The sequence below is a fragment of the Sceloporus occidentalis genome, unplaced genomic scaffold (genome assembly GCF_023333645.1).
Source record: "Sceloporus occidentalis isolate IW3139 unplaced genomic scaffold, rSceOcc1.0.p SCAF_2, whole genome shotgun sequence".
Classification (NCBI taxonomy): Eukaryota; Metazoa; Chordata; class Lepidosauria; order Squamata; family Phrynosomatidae; genus Sceloporus; species Sceloporus occidentalis.
The window spans coordinates 145,197,473-145,216,566 of record NW_028316982.1 but is presented as its reverse complement, the minus strand read 5'-3'; the positions used below and the strand labels follow the sequence as shown (position 1 = coordinate 145,216,566).

The 19,094-nt window shown below is 46.5% G+C and overlaps 1 protein-coding gene across 1 annotated transcript; it reads left to right on the top strand.

The window, feature by feature from the left end:
* The first annotated feature begins 1,394 nt into the window (after window positions 1-1,394).
* On the top strand, window positions 1,395-18,116 carry LOC149319108 (ATP-dependent chromatin remodeler CHD2-like). The gene is made up of 10 exons (XM_089508383.1): window positions 1,395-1,428; window positions 1,668-1,806; window positions 1,913-2,063; window positions 3,174-3,299; window positions 3,857-3,988; window positions 4,340-4,486; window positions 4,704-4,882; window positions 5,751-5,850; window positions 6,195-6,480; window positions 17,779-18,116. Exons 2-10 carry the CDS (start codon window positions 1,757-1,759, stop codon window positions 18,114-18,116), a joined length of 1,509 nt encoding a protein of 502 aa, XP_089364509.1. The 5' UTR covers window positions 1,395-1,428; window positions 1,668-1,756.
* Window positions 18,117-19,094: the final 978 nt, after the last annotated feature.

The window sequence follows — 19,094 nt, the reverse complement described above, 5'->3', positions numbered from 1 at the left end:
CAGCATGATGGAAGTTGCTGATCGACAACATCTGGAGCATCAAACGTTTCCCATCTTTTGTCTAAGTAAACTCTGTCTACTAATGCATCTATGGCAGTCTACTGACCCTGCCCCATAATTTGTGGATTATCTGACTACCTGTAAGGCTGCATAATGTATGTTTCTGATACTATTGAACACTGATTTTCATTTTTAAAAAGTGCTATTGAAACCAGGACAAATAAGTGCCAGGAAATGGCTATTGCAAGGCCTTGAGGATAACAAATGATTGGTAGATTAAAGGATAAGACAGCAAAAATGGTGAAATAAATGGGTAAACCTGTCAGGAGATGAAGAAAGAGGATTATCAGAGGGGCTGAAAAGTTGCCAAATAAATGCTATTAGGCAATTAGCTCGTAACAGACAATTGGGGCTCATCTACACTTTCCAGAATATTCAACGGTGTCCCTGGAGTATCATGGCTCCGAACTTGCCCCTTAGTTGCTTCACATTGTTGTGATTGTAACCTTTACTTCTATTCCCCTTCACACAGAGAGAGAGAGATACCCCAAATAAAAAATAAATAAGATAAAAGCAGGACGCTGGGCAATTTTGAAATGGAGGAAGGAAAGCCCACTATGATTGAAACATACCAGGTGAAATGACATGAAACTATCAATAACATCAGGAAAAAGTCAGAGCGTGTCAGCTAAGAATAATAAACAAAGGTTTTAGTAATGTCTGAAAGTAAGAACAGGTAGAAAACCACTGCCGTGAGAAACATCACAGAGTTTTCTTTTTATCTTTTGGGTTTGAAATGTAAAAGGAGAGCATGGAATGTCAGCTGCCCATTTTGTCTTTAGTTCTCCCCAAGAGTTTTAGAAGAAACCAGAAGCAACCTTTTAGATACGAGTGGTAGGTTTGGAAATCAGAGGTGCAACCTCCAAGCATCCAGGGTGGGATGTTTGACTCTCTTCTTGCAATGGTTGCAGTTTACTTTGGATTTCTTTTAGAGGCAGATAAGCCTGCATGGACAGTCTGCAGGTGGTAGGACTCCTCAGTGCCCCATCCCAAGACACTAAACATCCTGGTTGCTTCCTTTCCCATCTCCAGTCTCAAGTCCATTGCCCGAGACGCTGAGCTGGTGGACAAGTCGGTGGCTGATCTGAAATATTTGGGGGAGCTTCTTCATAACAGCTGTGCGTCGGCCCTGAACGAATATGCAGAGAAGCTGCAAGAAAAGTCGGAGGCTGAACTGAAAGATTTGGTTGAGCGTTTTGAGAACATCTACAGATCGGACAAGAAGGAAAATGAAGAGCAGTTGAACGATGACGCAAGAGAAGGAAAATAAAGGACCTGGGCTCCCTCAGCCTGATGGTGGATTAGGCTTTGTAGGTCTATGGGGCAGAGGTTTGGAGCAACCTCCCCAAGACCTTTTTGAATTTCCAGGTAGGATCCTTGGCTGAGCTTTGAGGTTCCAGAACTGTGTTTCTGTACCACCTAAGTTGGAATTCTTCAACTGGCAGAATGATGCAAAATATGTTTTCACAATCTGCACCATCTCTGCTAAACCGGGAGTGCGCAACGTCTGAGGATGCTTATCTTTAGACCACGGAGGGTTGCAAATCGCAAACACTCCTCTGGCCACCTGTTCTTAGACCTGATTTTTTTCAAAATTTGTTCTCCAGACAAAGGACTGGGGAAGAAGAAAGTTCCCTCCACGAAATTGCCTGACGTCAAGGTGAAGGAGAAAGACGTCACACTCAACGAAGAAGAGATGGCAATCCTGAACCAGGCCATTCCTGCAGACCCAAAGGAGAAAGCCACGTGAGTCTCGGAAACTTTTTCCCATAGGTTCTCGGCCTTTGGAGGAAAGCCACAATATGGAAAGGGGGCACTACCTCATCTTTCTCCTCTTTGCTCAAATGGACAGGTTTTGTCTGACCTGCCGAGTCAAAGCAGCCCTTTTTGATCTTGACCGGGGTTTGAAGGATGACTCGCATTTGTTGCTGGCAACAGACAAGCATGACCACAGGAAGCCGGAGTTCACGACATCTGACCACGACCTGAAACTAACTGACAAGGTAAAGAAGAAGCCTCATGGATTTTTGGCTGGGTTTTAGGTTTGGGCAGCATGTTTGCATCTGGCTGAGTTGTGCTGCTTTTGGGGGGGAGGGGTCTGCTGGTGCACAGAATATCTCTATCTCGCACCTCCCAAGCACGTTTGAGTCTCCCCAATTCTGCTGCAAGGATAGCGATTGATCCTAGCGGTGGAATTTTGCTTCAAGGAGATCTAAACATTTCATTTGGCTGGTTCCCCGCACCCCTAAGAAAGTTTGTCATCCAGCCTGGAGCAATATGTGGTCCAGGCAATTGGCTCCAAGCTGAGAACCTAACCCTACAGTCCTATATCCCATTGAGTCCATTGGGGATGCTATTTAATTTATAAGTTTGTCTGGGTGAGTGGTGGTTTCTGAGTCAGGCGAGCATTAAACCCACTAGAAACATGTTATCCAACTCTCTTCTCCCCAGTAAATTCAATACTTTGGACAGGGGGACGCAGGCCTTTGTCTTTAGTGAGAGCCATGCAATGAATTTTACGAGGCAAGTCAGCTTTATTTCAATACCACCTTACTAGTGGTAAAAATAATAGAGCAAGTGAATTCCTAACAAAAATAAAGACACTAGCTAACAGATACAGGGGAATATTTGAGTATCTTGCTTTTTGGTTGGGGATTTGGGATATCTGCATTGCATATTTAAACAAAAATAGATACATTTCCCTTTAAAACTCCTGCATCTATTTGTAGAAAGGTACACAGGTGGAAATGATTTTTCTTGCTGGGTTTTGCTCTTTTGATTTGGCGATTGTTGTCCAAACTCATTTGTTTGTATATTGTATCATTACCTTTGAGTAACTGTTATTTCTCATTGTTAGACTTATTAAGACAGAATGACAGGCAGAAAAACTGTGGAGTCACGGATCATGTGTTGTTGTGTTCCTATTACAAAGGAACAACCATTCATACCATAATGACCATGTGAACCAGATGCGTCACTTACAAACCTCTTGCAGAAAACAATGTTCGCATCAGGTTCAGAATCTCACCTTCCAATTCTTGCTTGCCTTGCTCTGGCAGGGGACAAAAACATATGGGATTTTCTTTTCTTTTTGTGTCATTTCCCATCTAAAGATCCTGCCAGTTCAGACAGACAAAACGCCACAGGAGAAGCATCTCCAAGCCCAGCTTGACTACCTCGTGAATTTCGTGAAGGAAAAAGAGCAGGAAAAGGAGGGCTTGAAACAGCAAATCTCACAGGTGCCACAAGATCTCTTTGCAAATTTAAGGAAGGGTGAATTAAGTGGGGTAAACCTATATTCAAAAAATTGAAACAGAAGAGCTGACAGCCTTTGAAAACAATTGGAAACCAAACACATGCAGGAATGTGGATTAAATCCAAAGGCACCGGGAATCCAAAAGCCATGTTTTATTTGGCGTTCAATAAAATCGGTGCCAACTGGACCCCCGAAGGTGCCCTAGTAGAAAAGGCCCTCTCTCACTTCCTCCCACCATAAACAGCGCCTTAAGCAGCGACTTCACGAGCAGGTCCATTTGAGCCAGCCAAATGGAGTCTTGCATAGTCCCCCCAGCCAGTCTCCTCCATGGGCCAGCCAGCTCTTTCACAAGGGGTATTGTTCTTGACAAGAAGGAGGAGAGCAAGAAAGATACAGAAAGGGACGACAAGAAAAAAAGAAACAAAAGAGGGGAAAGAGAAGGTAGAGCCAGCACGACCCGGCTAGTTTAGTTTTAAACTAGGACTCCCAAAGATTCCCTTTGTCTCCTTTCCTCCATCTTTTCTTCCCTTTTTCTAGCAGGATGGACAGGAGAAGAGGATTGCAAAAACAGAGCAGAAGAAAGAGAAGAAAGAAGAGAAAGAAGTTTTTGCAATCAGTCCAGAAAAGAAGGATGAGAAGGAGATGGAAAAAACCAAGGACAAGACAGAGAAGGTATAGCAAGTATAGCATGCCTGTTTAAATATTAAATTAGGGCCCTAGCAATCAGGGTTCAGTTCCCTGATCAAACATAAAAAAACCATTGGGTGACCTAGGGCAGATCAGACACTCTCAGCCTCATAGGATTGCAAGGGCAAAGCCCCTCTGAAGAAATTAGCCCAGAAGAACCTAAGACAGCTTTGCCTTTAGGACTCCATTAGTCCAAAATGACCTGGAGACACGCCAGCACCACCAGCAGCAGCACCACAACAAGGCAATGTCACACCCTCTTCCCCTCCTTTCTTCCAAGGGTCAGATCTCTCGTTTTGCTTTAGGACTAATCTGACCAATTTTCTTCTTTCACAGGCCAAAGAGAGTGAGGCCAAAGTTGGAGATCACGGGAACCCACCCCAGGGCCCTGTCTACATTACAGCTGGGAGCGAGCCCATAGCTATGGCAAAACAGGAGGAAGAAGAGGAGGAAGAGCTACTGGATCAGGAAACATTTGACATTGTAAGTTTACTGCCACTCCTAGCATGCTGAAAGCCTGCAGAAAAGAGTATCCGTTGAACTCTTCTCCAGCATCACATTTTAGATGAACTGATTTTCCTCTTTCCTTAGCTGTCCGATGCGATAGGCAAGTTTAAAAAATTCTCCCACCTTCCCTCCCACCCTTCACTTTCACATGGCTAAAGTATAGCTTCTCCTCTCTGTTTGTTCCCCTCTTCAGTGCGAAGAGAAGATGCGGCCAGTCGGGAAGGCCATACAAGATCTGGGCAACCCAGGCAAGGGGCGCTCGGTGGAAGAACTGGAGAATCTTATGCACAGCTGCATACTGGAGATAGGCGACCACATCAGAGAGTGCTTCAAAGCTTACCCTAAGAAGCAGAAAACTATACTCTGGCGAAGGTAAGCCTCACTTACTTACCTGCCAGGCCTTTTGCCATGGAATCCAATGACCCCGACAAGGCTGTAGAAATGGAGCCGGTTTGGCTCTCGGTGGCTCCCCTTATCATAACCGAGGCCCTCTTCCAGAACACCCCATTCTACCATCATCAATCCTTTGGCAGCCATTGCTTTCGATTTAGGATTGTTCTTCTAGGGGACTGACGCCTAAACTGGTATTTTGGACTTTGGTTCCCAGAAATATAGACCGTTGATCAAGATGGCTGAGGCTTCTGGGAGCTGAAGTCCAGAATATCTGGAAGCTCTAAGGACTGAGATGGCATGAGAGTTTTTTGTCCATGGTCTGCTGTGTGAAATTGTGGCAAAGACTAAATTTGACACGATGACCCGACTTCAGCTGGCCACACTCTGATGTGGCAGCTCTATACTGCCAGCCATTCTAGACCAGTGATTCCCAGATTTTCATCCCTTCAATGTTTTGGACTTTAACTCCCCAAACTCCTGACTGTTGCTCAAACTGACTGGTGATTCTGGGAGTTGAAGTCCAAAACACCCAAAGGACCAACATTTGGGAATTAGAGGTCTACACCAACTTTATAGACGTTTAGGGGTTAGAAGGCTGAATTGTTGCCCCAGGGGCCCTTGCAGGGCTGCACCTCCCAGATTGCCCTTGAATGCCACCTACCAACAGGGCGGCCGGCGGGGGGGGGGGGGGCGGGGGGCGATTTTGGCAGACTTTCAGGTGGCCCTGGCTGTTTTAGGGTCAGGAGAGGGCGATTTTTCTCAAGAGAAACTTAGCTGGAATATTTGTTGTCGAATAGCTGCTCAGCAGTCAGCACAAAGTGAAAATATCATTCATTTGATTTCCCAGGAACCTATGGGTATTCGTATCTAAATTGGCTGAATTTGATGCGATGAGCTTGTTCAGGGTTTACAAAAAGGCACGCATGAAGCGGACCAAGGATGAGGAGGTGAGATTGAAAATCAGAACATGGGAGGGACATATGTTGACGGTCATGGGGACGTTTTTCAGTGAATGGAAACAATATGGGTTTCCGGAAGTTTAAAGGACCATCCCCAGCGCTTTCCTTGCATTGGGTGTCGTACCTTTGATAGATGCTCAGGAATTGAGATCAGAAGCTAGAGTGAATTTACTGCCCTGCAGATATGGGGAGGGGGAATATAGGGAAACCACAACCCTCCATTCTTAGGCTGCCCTCAGGTAGCTCTGTCAGTAGCCAGTAGCCTTTTTGGCCAGTTTGCTCTCAAGTTTGCTACTAACCTCTCCCTTTCTCCCCTCTTTTGCTCTTGATAGGAAGGGAAACGGAAGGAGGAGCTTGTGCCCTTTCAGTCAGAGCCTTCTGGGACCAGCCAGGATTCTGTGGTCCCTCAGATAACTCATGGTCCTCCTCAGAAGGTCCACCAGCCTCCTCCTCCTCCTCCTCCTCCTCCTTCTTCTCCCCAGATGCACGGATACCAACGCAGCAAATCCGACCACCTCTGTCAGCAAAATACTAATTTGGAATTGCCTTCTTTTTATGATTTCACACGTAATTTTGCCTTGTTTTACTTTGTTATGTTTTTTAAATGTTCAGATGTTTGTAATCGTATTGGAATCAGCTATTAAATACTGGCCTATTACCACAATAAAACATTTACTTACTTACTAGGAGACACATAAATCAAATAATTATTTCAAGGTGTGGTGGTTTCAGGGTTGGACTAGGATGCTGGTGGCCAGAATTCAAATCCAGTTTGGCCATGGAAACCCACTGGGTTCCTCTCAGCCTCAGAGGATGGCCGTGCCAAACCCAGTCTGAACAAACCTTGCCAAGAAAACCCCTTGATACCTTTGCCTTAGGGTTGCCATAAGTCAGAAACACTTTGAAGGCACATGACAACAACAATAACAAACAAGGTGACACATAAATAAAATAATTATTTCGGTAGCACGTGTGTAGAAACCACTATTTCTGAACTCTCCAGGTGCCTGTTCCCAGGAGAAGTAAACCTAAGCTTGCAGCTGAGCCGCACCATCCTAATACTTGGATGCCAGTCCCAGCCAGTTGAAGGCAAGCACGCCTGCAGAGTGGGAAGTCAGCCCTGCTTTCTCTACAATCTTTTTGAGTGCCAGAGTGGTTTGAGTGTAGGCCTATGACTCTGGAGACCAGGGTTCAGTTCCCCCCTTGGCCTTGGATTCAATGGGTGACCTTGGACAAGTCACACTCTCTCAGCCTCGGGGGAGGGCCATGGCAAACCTATTCTGAACAAATCTCATAGAAGCATAGAGCTGGAAGAGACCGCAAGGGCCAATATTACATCTAGTCCAACCCCCTGCCATGCAGGAAGACATGAACAAAGCACTCCTGACTGATGGCCATCCAACCTCTGGTTAACAAGGCTGTTAGAAAAAAAGATTATTCACACTACCGATGATGCGGATCTTTTTAAAAAAACTCGGGGCTTATTCACACGGTGAAAATAATCCAGGAGGAATCTGAGTTGAAGCTCCATTGTTCACTCGCATCCTGAACACACTAGATTAAGTTGGGCTGGGGCTACCAAAAACCCCACTTTATCCAGATAATCAATATTGGGTTTCCCTCTGAGGTTTTTTTTCTAAAGCTCCACATCATCATTAGTATGAATAACTGATGCAAACGGATCTGAACAGACCTGGGATAAAACTCTGCATCACTGTTTGGTGGATTGTTTGAATTTACTACCCCTGTGAGTCATATGGATGGAGATCTTGTGGCACCGTTTGAGACTGACTGTAGGAAAGCAGTTGGCAGCATGAGCTTTCCCAGGCTTTCCTTTGGATGTATTTGGTGGAGTGGAAAACCAGGGATAGGCCTATACAGCGCCGCGTGGGGGAAAGCCATGGCGTGCGTGCTCATGGCATGTGCACCGCACCACACCGTGAGCTCACGCCCCATTATTTTCAATGGGGCTTCAGCACACACACTTTTTCTCTTACTCAGGGGTCCGGAACAGATCCTCCACGTAAGGGAAGGCCCCCCTAATGATAATAATAATAATAATAATAATAATAATAATAATAATAATAATAAACAACTGGAACTCCATTTTAACAGACCAGTCTGTTTCTGTAACAGAAAAGGTGGCAAACAAAGACGAAAATTAGTAAATAAACATGTCCTTTAAAAGCCTTCACTGATGTTAATATCCATCCATTTGTGTTTTTGGCGATGAATGACTGCGCTTATAAAAATTAAAAATTTGGTATATCAGCAGTAATAGTCCATTAGACCCATCAGTGCAGTTGTGGCAAATCGGATGTCTATATTAGGCCTGCACAACATACGGCCCCCAAGGGTCCTATAGGCTGGCCCTTTTTGGCCGTGCAGGAATCCATAGGATCTGAGAGCTGGAAGTTACTACTAAGGGTCATATAGACCAACCCTCTTCGGCCGTGCAGGAATACATAGGATCCTAGAGCTGAAAGTTACTACTAAGGGCCATATAGGGCGACCCTCTACTGCTGTGCAGGTATACATAGGATCCTAGACCTGGAAGTTACTACTAAGGGGCATATAGGCTGACCCTCTTCGGCCGTGCAGGATTACATAGGATCCTAGAGCTGAAAGTTACTACTAAGGGCCATATAGGGCGACCCTCTTCACCTGTGCAGGAATACATAGGATCCTAGAGCTGAAAGTTAGTAATAAGGGACATATAGGCCAACTCTCTTCGGCCGTGCAGGAATACATAGGATCCTAGAGCTGGAAGTTACTACTAAGGGTGATATAAGCCAACCTTCTTCGGCCGTTCAGGAATACATAGGATCCTAGAGCTGGAAGTTACTACTAAGGGTGATATAAGCCAACCTTCTTCTGCCATGCAGGAATACAGATAATTCAAGACAGTGGGAAGGGAAAGGATTAATTGGGATAACTGGGGAGTTTGCAATGGAAGGAAGCTAAGGATGAAAGAGAAAAGGGAAAGAGAAACTGGCACATTATTAAAAGCAGCTGAGAAATTGGGAGGTCAGAAGGTATGAAGAAAAAACACAGCAAAGTGCATGAACACACAAATCACTATTTAACATAACCATTTTTTATTATAAAATAACCATACTAGAACTGTCTTTCGCCAGCCTTTTTGGACTCTCTGCTGCTGGTTTTGCCTCTTTGGCCTGCTGCTGGGCTCATCAACAGGGAGCTGGTTCATCATCATCCTCCCATTCTCTGCTGCAGATGGCAGGCAGAAGGAAGGAAGGAAGGGGAAAAGGAGATTTCCCCCTGAGACTGGAGCTGCCTCCTGGACAGAGAGGAGGATGGCAGCAGCAGAAGGGCTATGCCAGTCTCAGGCACCAGCAGAGACCCATCATCATCCTCTGCCTCTGGCTCCCAGAGTCTAGTTCTGGATTATTGGGAGCCCTCCTCTTTCATGGGAAGGGAGGGAGGGAGAGAGGAAAGGGAAAAGGGGAAGAAGGGAAGGAAGGAGGGGAAGGGGAAGTAGGGAAGGAAGGAGGTATGGGGGAAGGAGTGAAGGAAGGAGGGGAAGGGGGAAGGAGGGAAGGAAGGAAGGAAGGAAGGAGGGACAAAATGAAGTGAGGGAGGGAAAGAGGGAGGGAGCAGAAAGAGAGGAAGTAGAAAAAAGAAAAGAAAGAAAGAGGGAAGGAGGTAGAAAGAAAGGGAAGGGAACGGTGGAGGAAAGAAGAGAGGAAGAAAGGGTGGGAGGAAACAAAGAAAGAAGGAAGGAAGGAAGGGAGTAGAACTTATTTTTGGATGGTATGGATATCTATTTTATACTAAATTAAATTCTAAGAAGCAATTAAGAGTATTGGTTGAATATTAAACCTAAATGTAGCCCAGTCCTTCCGAAATGGGCATCCATAAAGGAAGCGTTTTGTAACTGGGTCCAGCTAAGCCAAGAAAAATGGGTAAGGTATGAAGATCTGATTGATCAAAAAGGCAAAAGGCATACAAATAAAGTCACAAAGCAATGGATATCAGAAGGTCTTAGCTGTACCTGGTTTACTTTAGACAGATTAGGGAAAGGTTTATAATGGAAGTTAAGACTTTAGCAATTGGCGAAGCGGATATGGAATAGAAAAAAAATGTTCAATAAGAAGATAATGATAGAATCAACATTTTTTATAAAATGTTATTAAAAATTGAATTAGAGAATGAACAAGTCAAAACCCAGATGGTGAAATGGGCACAAGATTTGGGACCAAATATAGATTTTGATCAGTGGGAGAAACCAGGAGTGAAGAGATTAAAGTATACTTTAAGTGTTAATGACAAAGAAAATTATTGTAAGATATATTTACGTTGGTATAGCCCCTTTAAAAAGGCAAAAATGTTGAAAAACACATAGAAAATTGGTTGGAAATGTGAGGAAAAAACACGGTACGCTATTTCATATGTTCTGGGAATGTGCTGAAAAATACTGGAATGAAATACATAAGTCAAGACAAATTATATTAGAAGAAAAGATAGAAAAAGACCCCAAAATGTATTTACTTAATATTATCTCAGATGATAAATTAGAACAAAAATATGGGAAACAACTATTTTATATGATTTCAGCTGGCAGAATGGTTTACACTCAGAAATGCAAAATGAAAACAATACCTAATGTAAAGGACTGGTTGATAAAATTGTATGATGTTATAGAAACTGATGAATTAAGACATTTATTAAAGAAGAATTCAATGAATACGTCTGAAAAGCAATGGGAGCCTTTGATAAAAATTTAAAAAACAGAATGACGAAAAGACTTTACTTTTGGAAAGGAGTGATAAAAATATTTGTTAAATAGTTACTGTACTTTAAAGCAACTCCAAATAGATGGACTTTACAATCATGTATGCGATTGTTGATACTTCTTGAAAATGGAGTAGGTTTACTTTTAGACTGTAAGTAATATATTTCACTGTTAATAATGTCTGGAGACCTCATTTAATACTAGAAGGCAGGAGATCTCAAGTAAAAAGAAGGAAGAGTTGATATGGTTTAGACATATAATTAGATTTCTCTGTGGTTTGTTATGAAAGAAAATGAATTGTATGTGTGTGTTTAAATTTTATATATTATTTCTTTTTAAAAATTTAATAACGAATATATTTCTAAAAAAGAAAGAAAGGAAGAAGATGATGAAGGAGAAGAGGAAAGAGGAGGAAGGAAAGCAAGAGGAGGATGAAGGAGGAGGAAGGAGAGAAAAAAGAGGAAAGAGGAGGAAGGAGATGAAGGGAAGGAAAGAGGGAGAGGAAAGAGGAAAAGGAAAGAGGGAGAGGAAAGAGGGAGAGGAAAGAGGGAGAGGAAGGAGGGAGAGGAAAGAGGGAGAGGAAAGAGGGAGAGGAAAAAGGAGGAAGGGGTGGAAGGAAGGAAGGAAAGAAGAGAGAACTATATCTCCCAGCAGCCCCTGCCCACCATGCCCTTCCATCCTGCCACTGCTGGTCAGTTGGCTGGGCTCTCCTAAGCGCCAGCCAACTGACCAGCAGTGGCAGGATGGAAGGGCATAGTGGGCAGGAGCTGCTGGAAGATATAGTTCTCTCTTCCTTCCTTCCTTCCACCCCTTCCTCCTCTTCGTTACTTCCTTTTTGGTTAAGCCGGGATTTGAATCCAGCCAGCGCTCAAAGCACCTGGCTGGACTCTGAGAGTTGAAGCCCCAGAGTTTAAGCCAGACCCGGGTTTGGGTGCTAGTGCTCCCCTCGTCTTCCCCATTGGTGCAGAGCTGCGTCCCATCACTTGAACCTGGCAAAGGCAGCTCGACCTGGATGGCACATTTTAAGCTTAGGTGGAACCGGTGGGATTGTCCTGCCCCAAATGGAGAAATGTCCACACCCAACATCCGAGGGGCACAGCTTGGAAAGGCATGATGGCATCCTTCGCCTGCCACGCTCTCCTGCTGCTGCCTGTCCTCTGCTGCCTTCTGTGCCCCTGGTGGAGTTGGGGGAAGAGGGAAGGCTTGCTTCTGGCATGGCCTGCTCGACTTCCTGAGGGCTGAAGGAGTGGCTTTAGACGCTTACAATTCCTGCCATGCCCTCCTGCTGCTGCCTGCCCTCTGTGCCCCTGGTGGAGTTGGGGGAAGAGGGAAGGCTTGCTTCTGGCGTGGCTGCTGGTCTTCCTGAGGGCTGCAGGAGCGGCTTTTGAAGCTTACCATTCCTGCCATGCCCTCCTGCTGCTGCCTGACCTCTGCTACCTTCTGTTCCCTTGGTGGAGCTGGGGGAAGAGGGAAAGCTTGCTTCTGGCGTGGCTGCTGGACTTCCTGAGGGCTGAAGGAGTGGCTATTGACGCTTACAATTCCTGCCATGCCCTCCTGCTGCTGCCTGCCCTCTGCTGCCTTCTGTTCCCTTGGTGGAGTTGGGGGAAGAGGGAAGGCTCTCTTCTGCTTTGGCTGCTGGTCTTCCTCAGGGCTCGAGGAGTGGCTTTTGAAGCTTACCACTCCTGCCATGTCCTCCTCCTGCTGCCTGCCCTCTGCTGCCTTCTGTGCCCTTGGTGGAGCTGGGGGAAGAGGGAAGGCTTGCTTCTGGCGTGGCTGCTGGTCTTCCTGAGGGCTGCAGGAGTGGCTTTTGAAACCTACCATTCCTGCCATGCCTTCCTGCTCCTGGCATCTGCTGCCTACTGTGCCCTTGGTGGAGTTGGGGGGAAGAGGGAAGGCTTGCCTCTTGATTGGCTGCTGGTCTTCCTGAGGGATGGAAGAGTTTTGAAGCTTCCCTCTCTTGCCATGCCCTCCTGCTGCTGCCTGGCCTCTGCTGCCTTGTGTCCCTGGAGGAGTTGGGGGAAGAGGGAAGGCTTGCTTCTGGCTTGGCTGCTGGTCTTCCTGAAGGCTGCAGGAGTGGCTTTAAAGCTTACCACTCCTGCCATGCCCTCCTGCCTGCTCCCTGGCCTCTCTTGCCTTCTGGATTATTGGGAGCCCTCCTCTTTCATGGGAAGGGAGGGAGGGAGAGGGGAAGGGGAAGAAGGGAAGGAAGGAGGGTAAGGGGAAGAAAGGAAGGAAAGCGGGGAAGGGGGAAGGAGTGAAGGAAGGAGGGGAAGTGGGAAGGAGGGAAGGAAGGAAGGAAAAGGGATGTAGGAAAGGAAGGAAAGAAAAAAAGGGAAAAAGGAAGGAAGGAAGGACAGAGGGAATGAATGAAAGAAAGAAAAATCGAAGGAGGGAATGAAAAGGAAGGAAGAAGGAAATAAATAAAGAAAGAATAATGGATGTTTAGACTTTAGCAATTGGCAAAGCGGATATGGAATAGGAAAAAAATATTCAATAAGAAGATAATGATAGAATCAACATTTTTTATAAAATGTTATTAAAAATTGAATTAGAGAATGAATAAGTCAAAACCCAGATGGTGAAATGGGCGCAAGATTTGGGACCAAATATAGATTTTGATCAGTGGGAGAAACTAGGAGTGAAGAGATTAAAGTATACTTTAAGTGTTAATTACAAAGAAAATTATTGTAAGATATATTTACGTTGGTATAGCCCCTTTAAAAAGGCAAAACTGTTGAAAAACACAAAGAAAATTTGTTGGAAATGTGAGGAAAAAACACGGTACGCTATTTCATATGTTCTGGGAATGTGCTGAAACTAAAAAATACTGGAATGAAATACATAAGTCAATACAAATTATATTAGAAGAAAAGATAGAAAAAGACCCCAAAATGTATTTACTTAATATTATCTCAGATGATAAATTAGAACAAAAATATGGGAAACTACTATTTTATATGATTTCAGCTGGCAGAATGGTTTACACTCAGAAATGCAAAATGAAGACAATACCTAATGTAAAGGACCGGTTGATAAAATTGTATGATGTTATAGAAACTGATGAATTAAGACATGTATTAAAGAAGAATTCAATGAATACGTCTGAAAAGCAATGGGAGCCTTTGATAAAAATTTAAAAAACAGAATGAGGAAAAGACTTTACTTTTGGAAAGGAGTGATAAAAATATTTGTTAAATAGTTACTGTAGTTTAAAGCAACCACAAATAGATGGACTTTACAATCATGTATGCGATTGTAGATACTTCTTGAAAATGGAGTATGTTTACTTTTACATTGGAAGTAATATATTTCACTGTCAATAATGTCTGGAGACCTCATTTAATACTAGAAGGCAGGAGATGTCAAGTAAAAAGAAGGAAGATTTGATATGGTTTAGACATATAATTAGACTTCTCTGTGGTTTGTTATGAAAGAAAATGAATTGTATGTGTGTGTTTAAATTTTATATATTATTTCATTTTTAAAATTTAATAACTAATATATTTTTAAAAAAGAAAGAAAGGAAGAAGATGATGAAGGAGAAGAGGAAAGAGGAGGAAGGAAAGCAAGAGGAGGAAGAAGAGGAAGGAGAGAAAAGAAGACCAAATAGAGGAAAGAGGAGGAAGGAGATGAAGGGAAGGAAAGAGGGAGAGGAAAGAGGAAAAGGAAAGAGGTAGAGGAAAGAGGGAGAGGAAAGAGGGAGAGGAAGGAGGGAGTGGAATGAGGGAGAGGAAAGAGGGAGAGGAAAAAGGAGGAAGGGGTGGAAGGAAGGAAAGAAAGAAGAGAGAACTATATCTCCCAGCAGCCCCTGCCCACCATGCCCTTCCATCCTGCCACTGCTGGTCAGTTGGCTGGGCTCCACTAAGCGCCAGCCAACTGACCAGCAGTGGCAGGATGGAAGGGCATAGTGGGTAGGGGCTGCTGGGAGATACAGTTCTCTATTCCTTCCTTCCTTCCACCCATTCCTCCTCTTCGTTACTAATTCCTTTGGTTAAGCTGAGGTTTGAATCCAGCCAGCACTCAAAGCACCCGGCTGAGATTTGGAGCCCCAGAGTTCAATCCAGACCCGGGTTTGGGTGTTAGTGCTCCCCTCGTCTTCCCCATTGGTGCACAGCTGCATCCGGTCACTTGAACCCAACAAAGGCAGCTCGACCTGGATGGCACATTTTGAGCTGAGGTGGAACCGGTGGGATTGCCTTGCCCCAAATGGAGAAATGTCCACACCCAACGTCCGAGTTGCACAGCTTTGAAAGGCATGATGGCATCCTTCTCCTGCCACGCTCTCCTGCTGCTGCCTGGCCTCTGCTGCCTTCTGTGCCCCTGGAGGAGTTGGGGGAAGAAGGCTTGCTTCTGGCTTGGCTGCTGGTCTTTGTAAGAGGTGGAGGAGTGGCTTTTCAAGCTTACCACTCCTGCCATGCCCTCCTGCTCCTGCCTGGCGTCTGATGCCTTCTGTGCCCCTGGTGGAGTTGGGGGAAGAAGGAAGGCTTGCTTCTGGCTTGGCTGCTGGTCTTTATAAGGGCTGGAGGAGTGGCTTTTCAAGCTTACCACTCCTGCCATGCCCTCCTAGTCCTGGTGTCTGCTGCCTTCTGTGCCCCTGGTGAAGTTGGGGGAAGAGGGAAGGCTTGCTTCTGGATTGGCTGCTGGTCTTTCTAAGGGCTGGAGGAGTGCCTTTTCAAGCTAACCACTCCTGCCATGCCCCCCTGCTGCTGCCTACCCTCTGCTGCATTCTTTGCCCCTGGTGTAGTTGGGGGAAGAGGGAAGGCTTGCTTCTGGCTTGGCTGCTGGTCTTTATGAGGGCTGGAGGAGTGGCTTTTGACGCTTACAATTCCTGCCATGCCCTCCTGCTGCTGCCTGCCCTCTGCTGCCTTCTGTTCCCTTGGTGGAGCTGGGGGAAGAGGGAACGCTTGCTTCTGGTGTGGCTACTGGTCTTCCTGAGGGCTGCAGGAGCGGCTTTTGAAGCTTACCATTCCTGCCATGCCCTCCTGCTGCTGCCTGGCTTCTGCTGCCCTCTGTGCCCCTGTTGAAGTTGGGGGAAAAGGGAAGGCTTGCCTCTTGATTGGCTGATGGTCTTCCAGAGGGATGGAGGAGTTTTGACACTTCCCTCTCCTGTCATGCCCTCCTGCTGCTGCCTGGCCTCTGCTGCCTTGTGTCCCTGGTGGAGTTGGGGGAAGAGGGAAGGCTTGCTTCTGGCTTGGCTGCAGGTCTTTCTAAGGGCTGGAGGAGTGGCTTTTGAAGCTTACCACTCCTGCCATGCCCTCCTGCTGCTGCCTGGTCTCTGCTGCATTCCTTGCCCCTGGTAGAGTTGGTGAAGAGGGAAGGCTTACTTCTGGCTTGGCTGCTGGTCTTCCTGAGGGCTGCAGGAGTGGCTTTTGAAGCTTACCATTCCTGCCATGCCCTCCTGCTACTGCCTGGCCTCTGCTGCCTTCTGTGCCCCGGGTGGAGTTGGGGGAAATGTGAATGCTTGCTTCTGGATTGGCTGCTGGTCTTCTTGAGGGCTGCAGGAGTGGCTTTTGAAGCTTTCTACTCCTGCCATGCCCTCCTCCTGCTGCCTGGCCTCTGCTGCCTTTTGTGACCCTGGTAGAGTTGGGGGAAGAGGAAAGCCTTGCTTCTGGCTTGGCTGCTGGTCTTCTTGAGGGTTGCTGGAGTGGCTTTTGAAGCTTCCCACTCCTGCCATGCCCTCCTGCTGCTGCCTGGTCTCTGCTGTCTTCTGTGCTCCTGGTTAAGTTGGGGGAAGAGGGAAGGCTTGCTTCTGGTCTTCCTGAAGGCTGCAGGAGTGGCTTAGCCAGCCACATCCACGAACATCAAAATCCACATCCACAAAAAGACTCGAGGGCCCCATGGGAGATCCGTAGACGGAAAGATTCTTCTTCTACAGTGGGGTCTTCTTGACCTCTCAGGCAGAAGACCAGCATCGGCAGAACCAGGAGAGGAAGCCGACTAGATCCAGCCACGTTGGCTTCTCAAAGCCCATCTGCCCAAGTGGATGCATTCTGGAACCTTTTCAGCCATGTAGCTGATTTTCCATTGTGACTTCATAAGACCTCAGGGTTCTGCTGAGCTGTCATGGTTGACTCAAAGATATATGCCCTTGTTACTCTGTAAAAGCAGTGTCTCGCAGCACCTTTGAGACTGAAAGAGTGAATTTGGCAGGAGGAGCTTTCCTAAAGTCCAATTGCATGAGGCCACTATGACCACGATGTGGATATCTGGTCTTATAGCATAAGACCGTAACATCTGTTTTATTGTATTGAGAAAGTCAGTTCCCCCTCCTTCTCCATGGATTCTCCAAAACAAACCAACTTATTTTTATTTTTATGTGTTCATGGTATATCTAGCCTGCTTTTCTCCTGGGTCAGGCTGTTGGTTAGGAGGGGCTGATCCGAGGCAGAGAACATGGGAAACTCTCTTTCTCTGTATCCATCAGGGTCACAAGATGGGAGCCCCTTGTCATTTATTGGGATTTGCGGAATTAGCAAAAGCATCCTTCCTCCAGACTGTAAAACAGAGCACTCCTTAACGCTGTGTCTACATCACACTACATCCCATTATTAGATCAGTTTCATACCAGCTGAGCCTCCTGGGAGTTGCAGTTTTGTACGATATTTTAGCCTTCTCTCTCAGAGTGTTCTCGTGCCACAGCAAACTACTGCACATCCCAGGATTTCTATCAGATGGAGCCACAGCACCCAAAGTTAAACCTGCACTGGATACGTGGGCTGTATCTACACTGTGGAAATGAATGCAGTTTGACGCTGCTTCAAGCACCGTGGCTCAGTGCTACAGAACGCCTGAGATGTTGTGGGCGGGGCCGGCTGCATGATAGGCAGGTCACGTGTGCAAAACACCAAGCAGCTCCACGTGGGCAACAAACTTACACCGCCAGTTGCAATAGAAACAGAAACTTTAATGGGAACTTCCCTCAAACCAACAACAACAATCCAACACTAAAACAAACCCAGCTCTCGGGCCCTTCGCTTGTCACTCCTTCAAGCTTCTTCAGGGCTCGCGTTCTTAGCCCGCAATTCTTCCTGGTCTTCCTGGCTGTTATGCCGGCTGCCTGAGTGCTTCTCCAGGGGCTCTATTTCAGCTTTTTCTCTTTTTCCTGGGACAGGCCCGGCTTCCCACCTATCTCCCTTAAAGTCCCACCACTGTCCTTCCAGGTTCTCTCTTTCTGTCTGCCTCCACAACTCCGCGTCGGGATACGCTAAATTCCCTTCCACCTGAGGGTCTCTTAGCCGTACCTCTTCGTGGGGCCCTCGTCCTCGTCCGCCCGACCTCCTTTGGAGAGCTGCAGGACCCCCGTCTCTGTGTGGGCTCCTTGTCACTGCCGCTGTCCCTGTCCCGACCGCTGCTTCTCGACCCCTTCTTCCGCGTCTCCTTCCTCCTCCCGCGCAGCTCTGCCCCTCTCCTCTTAAGCTCCCTGAGGCTCCTCCTCGTTCGTCCCGTGACTCTTCCCCTTGCTCCGCCTCCACCCTCTCCTCCACCTGGTCCCCATTAGCCCCTCTAGCTCTCTCTCTCTCTGCCTCACCACAGATGTGTAGTTTTTGTGAGATGGCTTTTGTGCCACAGCAAACTGGGCATCCCAGGATTTCCATAGGATGGAGCCGTGGCAAGTAAAGCGGTGTCAGGCTGCATTGATTCTGCAGTGTGGCAGCAGCCCGGGCTTGAAATGGAATTGCTGCTGTGAGGGCATTTCCCATTGTCAGCTCAGTTCCCAAAGAAGGATTCTGGCTGGCCAGAGCCGCTGGGGCTCTTAAACGGCTGGTCTGATCTGGAAGCTGAAATGGATGAAGGCACTTCAGATGTCAGGCAGAGGTTGGTCACCCCTCCCTCACATTCGGCACATGGCCAGGGGCCTCTTTGCGCTTCTATTGTGGTTCCATCCAATTTTAGACCAAGTGCTTTGAAGTTAATAATAATAATAATAATAATAAATTTTATTTCTACCCCGCCCTTCCATAGAAATGATCAGGGCGGCTTTGGGAATGATCAAGTTGTTTCCAATTTATCACGGGGCTTCCTTGGCATCTTTCTTCGGGGGGGGGGTGTCTTTGCCATGGCTATTCTCTGAGACTGAGAGAGTGTGCCTTGGCCAGGGTCACCCACTGGGTTTTCATGGCCGAGGCAGGATTTGAACCCTTGCCTCCCTACTTCCTCGTCCAACACCACATTGGCAGCCTGAATCCTCTTTCTCCTTCTGCTTTGCACAACTATCTCCTTTATTTTGGGAGGGATTTCCACACTTGGGACAGATGGTTTGGACTTCCAGAATTCTTGACCCTTTGTGATAACCTTTGCAAAGCAGCATTGCCAAGAGGTAGTTGGCGATCCTTCAAGTCCAATCGTGTGGTTGAGTCAAACCCTCACCCCCAAAGACTTACTGGCAGTCAAAGTTCAGAAACGTGAAGACCCCTTTGATTTCAATAGTAAAATCTCAGCGTTTAATTCTTGGCAGCTGACTGGTTGCTTAGGAATT